This window comes from Kogia breviceps, chromosome 12 (genome assembly GCF_026419965.1).
Source record: "Kogia breviceps isolate mKogBre1 chromosome 12, mKogBre1 haplotype 1, whole genome shotgun sequence".
Classification (NCBI taxonomy): domain Eukaryota; kingdom Metazoa; phylum Chordata; class Mammalia; order Artiodactyla; family Physeteridae; genus Kogia; species Kogia breviceps.
The window spans coordinates 42,397,529-42,407,709 of NC_081321.1; the positions used below are offsets into that span (position 1 = coordinate 42,397,529).

The window sequence follows — 10,181 nt, forward strand, 5'->3', positions numbered from 1 at the left end:
CCGACTGTCCAAAGTCCCTCTTGAGGCATTTTTAAGGAAAAAGGTTTATCTTTGTTTATTCTCCTCTTTCTTGCTTGCTTGGGAAAACAATGGTCACCAGCAACACTGGAAGAGTCCCACAAGACCAAAAGTGTGGTAGTCTTACACCCTGGGCTATGAGACATGACCCTTGCTCTAGCTCCAGCTCTGCTAGTAAATGTTCCCAGGAGAATCCTTTGATCTCTCAGAGTCTGTTCCCTTGCTTGTGAAGTGAGGTGGTTGGTTCAGATGATTAAAAATTTGACCAAGATACTGCTGTGTCATGCTACATACTTCTAGGGATACAAGATGAATATGACATAGTCCCTGCCTCAAGAAGCTAACAATCTAACTTGGAAGATAAGGCACACATATGTGCACACATGTATACATAAACCCACAAGTTATCATACACAGTAAGCATTATAAAGGATGCAACATGCTCTACAGCCCTTTATATGGGTTAATGCTCATTTGACTGAAAGTGGATGGAAACCAGATGAAAGCTTCATGGAAGAAGAGGTAGCATTTAAGCTGTCTTTCAGGATAACAGGGAGTTTGAAAAAGAGGAAAGTGACCAAAGATTCAGGGAAAGAAAGCAGAGATGGACAAAGGGCAAGGCCTGTAGATATGTAAGGACAGTAAAGCAGGGAAAGTATTTGAAAAATGACAAATAGTCCACTTTGGGTAGAGTGTTTGGGAATAATAAAAAATAAAGCTGAGAAAGTTGAGTCAGACTGTTTTTGAATTGGTAAATGACAAAACCAGTCCTATGCTTAAGGAGGATTAACCTGACAGTGGTTGGCAGAAGTAAATGCTAGAGGGTAGAGATGGGAGGCAGATGGGAGGCAGAAGGCCAGCCAATTAAGAGGTTATTGCAATAGACCAGGTGAGTGGCAATGAGGACCTCAGCCAGGAAAGTGGCAGTGGAAACAGAGAGCCCATTAGTCAAAATTTTAAACCAGCACTGTAAGTTGCTACTGACCCAGTTCTCAAAGGTAACATGCCATCCCAGGTGAAAATTATTAAAAAGGAGCACTAATTTGAATAAAGCTTTCCCAACGTAGAGAATGAAGAATAAGTGAGCCCAGACCCATGTTGAGCTTAGAACCATCACCAACCTCCAGGCCTTATACTTTCACCAAGGCATTCAGCCAACTGCAGAAAAGAAATATACACAGGAGACTCAAGAAACATCTTTTTAATACAGTATCTATTTGTCTTCCTTCTGTCAAACCCTGAGCCAACCCCTTCCCCCAGGCTGCTTGGGGAGGTACACGAAAAGGAACATACAGGGCAGACAAGACATGGGAGAAAGAACTACGGGAGGTGGAAACGGCTCCTTCACATGGCGAAGAGGATGAGAAAGGCCACCATCAGGCAAAAGAGTCCCATGGCTTCTGAGAGGGCAAAGCCCAGAATGGCGTAGGAGAATAGCTGTTGCTTCAGAGAAGGGTTCCTGGGAGAAGGGGAGGAGAAAAGACTGAATCTCTAGTCCGCACAAAGAAAAGGACAAACATTAAAGGTAGGCTCAGGGAGAATCCATCTCAAGCTAACATCTTATGTAATGAGATGACAACATTATGCCCCAATTCTTGTTCTGATACATCAAGGGCTCTACAGAGATGAATAAGGGGAGTGGACAATCCAAAATTCTGTTAACATAGCCCAGGTACAAACATTACTGCCTCTATTGGATCACCCACATCTTTCTCATAACTTAAGATTCCTGTGTCTGGACACAACTATCCAGGGCTCAACCAGAATGGAAGAGGTATCTGGAGTGGCAGGGCCTATCAGACCAGTGTTTCCAAACTGTAAGCAGCAGAACCCCAAAATACGAAATGTATAAATCTAAAGTGTAATTGTAAAAAAAGTGGGGTATTTGAAAGTCTTGTTTGATTGGTTTCCCCTTCGTTCTCTAAGACAGTCTCTGGGGTATACCCTCAGAACCCTAGGGCTTTATGTAACACAACTAGAAAAACACTGTTCTTGTGGACAACGGAGCCAGAGGGACAAATAACTTCTCTCATTTCAAAATAGTCAAAAGATTTTGGGCTACAAATGGTCTTTGAGGTTTAGATATATGCTTAAAAAATGGCATAGAGGACTCCCAACTTTGAAAGTCAATATATAATTTCTATTTCCCTTACTCTGTCACCTCTGGAAACCTTGATGGATAAGCTAAAGCAACACCAGCTTTTAATAGAATTGTGGACATAGAAGTTTCTTATTTCATACAAATCCTAAAAAATAACCTTATTTCCCCAAGGACATTAAGAGGACTTGCAGGTCTCTAGAGGATTAATTTAGTTCTAACAGTGAGTTGCCCAGAGTTGGTGGGGACCAAATAGTCCCAAGTGTCAGGGAGCCATGGGGCTGGATGCAGAGGCAGTTTTCCCAGGAGTGATGGGGGAATTCCCAGGGATGGGGACAAATGGCAATGAAGCCACTATGCTGACTGAAGCTCTAGACTGGGGGGAGGGTGGGGGAACGGGATGGGGACGATACTTTTTCTGTAAAGGGCCAGATAGCAAATATTTTAGGCTTTGTGGGTCACGTATGGTCTCTGTTACCTTTTTTATTTTCATGACCCTTTAAAAATGTAAAACCCTTCTTAGCTCAGCTGTACAAAACCAGGCTGTGGCCCAGATATGGACATCCTGCCTTAGATTGCTGACTCCTACTCTAAACCAAAGCTGTCCAATAGAACTTTCCAAAATGGTAGCTACTGGTCACATGTGGCTACTGAGCTACATTAAAAGTTACAAAATTTAAGTTTGTGTACTTTTAGTTAATTAAAATTTACATTCAAATAGGTAGCTAGTGGCTACTGTATAGGATAGTGCAGCTCTAGAACCCCGTCTCTGCCCAGACCTTTGGAAACATATCAGAGAGCCAATAGTGGGCCCATCTTACCTGGCATAACCAATGATGAGGCTCCCAAACACAGTCCCAATTCCAGCCCCAGAGCCAGCCACCCCAACTGTGGCAGCCCCAGCTCCAATGAACTTGGCGGCTGTGTCAATGTCCCTTGAAATGGCACTGGTTTGGAAACTGCGGCTAGGAATAAGTGAGGTGGTCAGGGGACGTGGGGCTGCCAAGCTGCTGTGGCTCTGTGAAGAAGTAGGTAGAAAGTTTTTAGGAAACCCTTTTTTTGCTTTGGAAACTTTTGTACCATTTAAGCCCTTTATGCTATCAAATCCCACTGCTTCTCCCCCATACAGAAAATCTTTTAACTCCCTGGAAAACTCCCTAAAATGCTGCCAAGCAGAACTTTTAAATGCAAGAGGTGGACGTCAAATACCTTCAAGATTCAAGTATGGTCTAGAAATGTAAGACTGAAGCCCTAGCCTGTTCTTGATGCCTTGAGGAGATCATCTTCCTGGGACTAAATGCTCCCAACTCAAGTCAGTACCCTAAGTCAAGTCATGGCAGTTATCAGCAGCACACATGGACATGTGCTGCCAGAGGCAGAAGCTGGAACATTAGGGTACCATATATGGAGTCCTCAGCACTCCCCCTACTGGTTCTGTCAGGTAACCCTCCCCACCCAACTCCCACCCCTCCCCCTCCCCCACAGGCCCAATTCCACTTATAACGAACCTCATCTGTCAGTGTCTCTGGTCGTTTCAGCACCACTGCAGACAGTGATCGGTTCAATAGTGGAGAGGTTCTCCTGATCTAGTGGGAATAACACAAGGCCAAGAAAGTCAAGGAAGGCTGTGGAGAGGAGTTTTAGAACCACCCCAAATTGTTACTCAGATGCCCCATTCATTCGCTAGAACTTAACTCAGAATCTCAAAAAAGAATCTGGAATTATTCTTTTACTTTTAAGCAAATTCTAGATTCAAGAACTGCACCATTTCTCTTGTGTCCTAGGCTTCTCCACTGATTTAAGGGAAGAAAGTCTACTTCCTTTTGGAAGGAATTACCTACCCTTGCTATTCCCTTTTACAGGCCTTGAGAAATTTAAGCCTCAGAAGCATTTACTTAGCTCAGCAAGAAATCTATACATAGGCTGGTAATGGCCAGCCCATTAGAAGGAAGCCAATGACTGGAACATCCTTCCCTGAACACACCCTTCTGGAAAATAGGCACAAAAATCCATGCTGAAAATTTACCCCATCCTGGTAGCCTTTTCTGACTAACTCCAAGCCAGTGTCTCCAAAGCAGACAACATGGTGGTTTACAGCCAGGGATTTAGTCAAATATAACTAGATTCAAATCTTATCTCTATATCAGCTGTGTGATCTTAGGACAAGTCACTTAAATCTAAGTCTGTTTTCTCATCTCAAATGGGAATAACATATCTCAGGCTTGATTTGAGGAGTAAATAAAATTATGTATACAAACTGGTAAACTCAGTGCCAGGCACAGTAAGTGCTCAATAAATAATACCTACTAAAAGCATCACTCCTTTTCACTTACAAGTGAATGAACCAATTGCCTCCACTATCTAATAATTTGTAATTTCTTCCATGCTGGTGCTTCTGAGTCAAATATTTTCCCAATGTGTATTTTAGCTTCCCACCCAAATTTAAGCTTCCAGAAGGAACTCCTAGCTATGGCTCTCTGACACTCAGGACAAGATCCTGTACACAGTGCATACTCAGTCCAACTTAGGCAATTTAACTCATGTTTACCATTTCTGGTGGGGTTCCAGTTTACAAGAACACAGAGCTTCAGGATAGGAATAACCTGATCTTAGCCTAGGTTCTCATTTATACTCTTCTTCTAATACAGTTGGATGAGAAGAATTAACTGGCCTTCATGGGACACGAGGTGGGGAATGCCTAGGAAGCATTCATTCTCTCCTGTCAGGCTAGCACAGCAAAGGGCCCAGTTGTGAAGAACAAGGTCTGAGAAGGAAAAGGCAAGATGCCTCTCCTTAAAAACTTTCCTGCAAAAGGAAGGTACTCACCAAGGAGGAGGTGGAGATGAACTTGGTGCAAGCGTACATTTTCAGGGGCTGAAGGGCCGTGGCCGGAGAGCTGCAATTACAGAAGCAGCATTGTCAATATTGTCCTTGCTTACCAAAGGACATCCTTATTAGCAGAAAAGGTGCTCTGAAAAATTTAAATGGCCCAAAGAACAGTGACTGACCTCAAGTCTCAGCAGAGATGGAATTAGAACCCTGAAGTCAGGATTTCCTCCACACAGCTTCTAAGATTTCCTTATAATCAAGTGACTTCTCCTGGTCTGAACAAGCCCCTTGGTCCCAGCTTTAAGACCTGTTATCCCAGACTTCCCTGGTGGCACAGTAGTTAAGAATTCTCCTGCCAATGCAGAAGACATGGGTTCGAGAAGATCTCACACGCCGAAGAGCAACTAAGCTCGTGTGCTAAGCAACTAAGCCCTACTGAGCCTGTGCTCTTCAGCCCGCGAGCCACAACTACTGAAGCCCGCGCACCTAGAGCCCATGCTCCGCAACACAGAAGCCACTGCAATGAGAAGCCCGTGCACCACAACAAAGAGTAGCACCTGCTCGCCACAACTAGACAAAGCCTGCACGCCCCAGCGAGGACCCAATGCAGCCAAAAATAAATAAATTAATTAAAAGAGAGCGAGAGAAAGAAAAAAGACCCGTAGTCTCATGCTGGGGTTGTCAGATGAATTTCCCCAGCATCTTTTGCCTACTTTTCCCTCAGTCTCTTACTGAAAAGAAACTCTTCTCAAGGCTTCATTGCTTGGGCCTAAAAATGTTGCCCTTAAAAGACTCTTGGGGGAATTCCCTGGCGGTCCAGTAGTCAGGACTCTGAGCTTCCACTGCAGGCGGCACGGGTTCAATTGCTGGTCAGGGAACTAAGATCCCGCATGCCATGAGTTGCGGCCAAAAAAAAAAAAAAAAAAAAAAACACTAAAAAATGCATACTCTTGGGTCCCACCTTAGATTTTCCAGGTCAAGATCTCTGGAATAAGGCCCAAGTACCCTCTATTTCAATGAAGCTTCTCAAATGATTCTTAGGTACATAGCATGTTCTTAAAACCAGCCTTGAAACTATGGTAGTGGTACCGCCAGGACCTGAACTCTTCTTACTCTTAATGCTTTCTAATACGCTACAGGTTGAAACACTCAGTGATTACACAGGCCTGTTAAATGACAATTCCTTGAATGAGCTGGACTAATACTTTCCCAGATTACACTTCTGAATGCAGAATCTTAGTTACTTTTAGATTAATGGATGTCTTCAACTCTTGTCCTGTCTAGAACTCTGATTTCTGCCCATACCCTAACTCTAACCCAATTGTGCTGCCAGACTATGCAGGTTTTCTTGGGTCAAAAATCCAGAATTTTATAGCTTTAAAAAAAGGAGGACTGTTTTTTTCCCAAGGCAACAAGACCTCAATATCATCATTTGTAAAATGTAGTTCTTAGGCGGATTAAATGAAATAACATACGGAAACTGCCTGATGTGGCACTGAAGGGAGCCTGCATGAAGTGGCGAGCCCTCCGCTAGCCACCTAACCTTGGCCAAGTCACACTTGTTAACCAATATCACCTTGGGCAACAGCACTACCCAGATTCATGGGTTTCTTCCTCAGTATAGATGGGCCAAGGAGTTACAGGGCTGCTACTTAACCGTTCCCTTTCTTAACCTTCTTTTCCTCTCAAGGGCTGAATCCGGGGACTCTCGGTAAACCCTTGACAGGAAAGCTGGCCGGTTGGTACTACCCCATGCTGGCCCCACCCCTTTTTAGGCCTCCTGCCTCTAACGGAAAACCTCACTGTCAGCCCACGACTTGTGCTTTTCCCAACTTGACCGCAGTGGAAGGAAAAGAACGCGCTAAGAGACAATCAGTGGTTCCAAAGAAACCGGCCTCTTTTCTGCTATAGCTCTCCCAGGCCACAGTCTGAATAGAGGGAGTGTTTTGGCTGTTTTGTTCATTTCTACCACTTTCAAGGTTTACTTTTTAAATCGAGAGGTGCTGACTAGAGGGGGTGGTGTCTTGAGAAGATCCACAATCTCCACTGTTCGGCACCTGAGGTCCTGGGGCCAAAAGTCTGGAGGTTTCAGAATAAGAAATGCACAAGTCAGGATGTGAAAAGAAAGCAGAGATAGGAGGGGAGAGTTTGGGGATTGGGACAGCTCTGAAAGGGCAAGAGAATGAGAAAAGAGCGTTTGTAAAGGATGAGTCCGGACAGGTGAAATGAGCACTCTGGGATTTGACTTTCGCCAGCTCCAAGGCACGTTCCCCCAACCCACGAGACATCCAAGATGGCGCCAGGCCCGCACGGTTGGAGGTCACCGGCACGCGGAAGGGGCAGCCCTAAGGCACGGGGATACGGAGGGTAAGGGAGGGCGTGAGGACCCGGGTGGGAGCATGCAAGGTAAGGCTCTCAGAGCATTGGCGCGAGGTGAGGCGCCCCGCGCGCCTGCGCGGCGCAAGGCGGGAGCGAGGGCCCAAGGCCTTACCTGCTCCCGGGGCCGAGAAGACAAGAGAGAGGCGGGGAGAGGGCGGGAATAGCGAAAGGAAAGCTCTGCTCATGCGCGGCCCGGACCAACGAGTCGCTCTGCCAAGGATAGAGTGATTGCAAAGTTGTGGGTCGGCCCAGGCGCCACAGCGCCGCCTGCCAGCTCTGTGGCGACATTCGGCCAGTCATTCCACCTGGCGTTTGAGAGGAGAAACTGCAGGCTGAGCCGACCGTGTGCAGAAATGAGGGCACTCTGCAGTGTAAGCCGATCCGTAACGTGGCCTGCGGTTTGCTCTGAACGGTATTTGGGATCTTGGATTTGCTTCCCTTTTTCAAGCATGCGCAGTCACATTAAAAAAACAAAAAACAAAACACAAACAAATAAACAAAACTACCCAGAATTTCAGTGTTAAATAGCATGCAATCAAGACTGGGGCTCAGTGTTCAAAATGTATCAGGAAGGAAAATGAAGTCACGGGATTCCTGCCTTCTGTTGCCGCGGACCCTGGCTTTATGGATGGTAAACCCGTTCAACGGGCGAATAGTCAGCAAAATGCCCCAGCTGCCTCTAGTGGCTTCGCCTTTATTTCCCTCTCCTTTCTTATTCTAGTGATCAGCTAGGAGAAAACCAGCATCAGCGAACCAGAAGATACGGGCTAAAGATGATTAGGACTCAAGTGCCCTGACCCTAAGCCTTCTTTCCTGAGTCATGAGACAGTCAAGGAATAATGGGCATCAGTGACTTGAGGTGAGGTTGCGAGATCACGCCAAGCATGCCTGTGCCTCCGCCCAGGTTTTATTTACACGAGTTGAGATAAGCAGCCCCCCCAGTAGGTGCTCTTATGGAGGCCCCTCGGCTTCTCCCTCGTGTCCTTTTGCTTGTCCTTTCCCCAATGGAAGGAAGTAGGGTGCTTCCTGGCCCTCACCTCTTATTCTTGGCTGCTTTATCTCCCACATAGGGTCTGACCGGCCCCTTTGGAGAGAGGTCGGTACCCACATCCCCTCATGTCCAGACCTCGGCCGTCCAGGCATCGTGTTTGAACGCAGCACAAGAAAGACGGGGAAAGCTCACCAAACCCCCATAAAAAATAAAAAATAAAAAGAAGGCCGTGGCTGTAAATAAAGCCAAATCCGCCACCCTCTGAGGGGCCGTTTGTCCTCCCCTCCTTGGCCCCGTCCTTCCCACCGCCCCCTCCCGGCACCCGGGCCCCGCGGCGCCCCGGCCCCGAGCTCCTCCATTTAATCGGATTTGGGAGAAGGGGAGGATAAATCACGGCAGCAGCTTTACGGTCCCGGAGGAGAGGCGAGCCGCAGCCAGGCACACCCCGGCCGGCGATAAAAACCACCGCTGAAAGCCCACGGAGCAATTTCCCGGGACCCCGAGCGACGCCATTACAGGAATGTAATTTTGCCCGGATGAGGCCCCGAGTTTAATTATCCTCGCGGAGGAATTTCAATGCGGCCAATCCATCTTGAAGGCGGGCGGCAGAGGGATTTATATGGGCCTGTTATTTCACACCGATCCTCCATCTGCATTTTTATGGCCCTGAACTCCTGAAAGGGAGGGGAAGGAGTGGGGAGAAATCGGAGAAGCAGGCGAGGAGAGACGGGTGGGAGACTTCCCGCCTTTCCTAAATCCACGATCCCAGGCCGATGAGGATTCTCACTGGTTCCTCTGAAATGCCCAGATCTCCCTCCAGTTCCAGTTGTTGAGTTGGGGTGGGGTTGGGGGTAGGTGAGGAATGGACTTGGGATCCTTGGGAATCAATCAACAGGTATTTACCAAGTACCAAGCGGTGCCAGGCACAGGGTAAGATGCTCAGACGAGAACGGGAAGACAGACTAGCAAGAATATCTCCTCAAGTCCCCAGACACCCCCACCCCGCCCACACTGAATTCCTTTTAGCTCTCGGCTTCATATCCTCCGAGGCAAAAAGTCCACAGTTCTTAAGAGACACCACCACCAACCGGTTGTTGCAGCTGTTTATTGCTACAATTTAGACCACGCTCAGATATCGCTAACAATCCAAAGGAGAATTGGAGAAGGGGCCCGTGGCACAGTCGGCAATGTTTATTTCTCCCTTACCTCCTTGCAGTGGTGGGCTCTGGATTCACATACCTGGTTTCCCAAATCGCTGTGTGACCTTGGGCAAGCTGTTTAATCCCTCTCTATCGATCTTCTTTTATGTAAGTTGGGAATAATAATACTGCCTACTCTGCAGCAAATATTGGGATAATATACGTGAAGCTTTTAGCAGGGGGCTTGGAACTCAGTAAGAGTTCAATAAATGCTAGTAATAGTAATAATAATACTAGTTTTTTGGTTGGTAGTAGTAGTAGTGTTATAGTTGGGAGCATTGCAGCTCAATTCTGCTCTGCTCCCTAGAGACCTTATTGCAAGCTTCTTGCAATGATAGCTCCTGAAAGAGACTCAACTATCACTTACTGAACTTTTTTACCTACGTAAATCACACAAAGGAAGTTATTTGACAGGTTAGTGGGTGGAGATCTGTGGAGAGGGCTGAGAATCCTGGGGACTATTGCTACCAGGTTCGAAAATAGAAATTAAATCGGTAGGCATGAGACTACAAAAAGTGGTTGGAGGTATGTGTGGAGGGGTGAATTTGAAGACAACAAAATATGATCCAAGAGAGCGTTAGCTAAGGGTCTAGGGATCTTCTTAACTAAGGGCTTGGGAAAGGGTCCTTCCTTCACTTCACTGAGGGAAAACTGGGGTCCAGGAAGG

At 46.6% G+C, this 10,181-nt stretch overlaps 1 protein-coding gene across 3 annotated transcripts; it reads right to left on the reverse strand.

The window, feature by feature from the left end:
- Positions 1 to 1,204: 1,204 nt before the first annotated feature.
- On the reverse strand, positions 1,205 to 7,525 carry ATP5MC2 (ATP synthase membrane subunit c locus 2). Of its 3 annotated transcripts, none has more exons than XM_067009392.1 (6): positions 7,437 to 7,497; positions 5,125 to 5,297; positions 4,943 to 5,012; positions 3,625 to 3,702; positions 2,938 to 3,134; positions 1,205 to 1,477 (listed from the first exon to the last, which is right to left on the reverse strand). In XM_067009392.1, the coding sequence occupies exons 3-6, from the start codon at positions 4,979 to 4,981 to the stop codon at positions 1,363 to 1,365; spliced, it is 429 nt and encodes a 142-aa protein (XP_066865493.1). In that variant the 5' UTR covers positions 4,982 to 5,012; positions 5,125 to 5,297; positions 7,437 to 7,497; the 3' UTR covers positions 1,205 to 1,362. The 3 variants fall into 3 exon arrangements, with proteins under 3 accessions (XP_066865493.1, XP_066865494.1, XP_058937828.1); XM_067009393.1 differs by lacking the exon at positions 7,437 to 7,497 and adding an exon at positions 6,931 to 7,024; XM_059081845.2 differs by lacking the exon at positions 5,125 to 5,297 and having other exon boundaries at positions 7,437 to 7,525.
- Between the last annotated feature and the right edge of the window lie 2,656 nt (positions 7,526 to 10,181).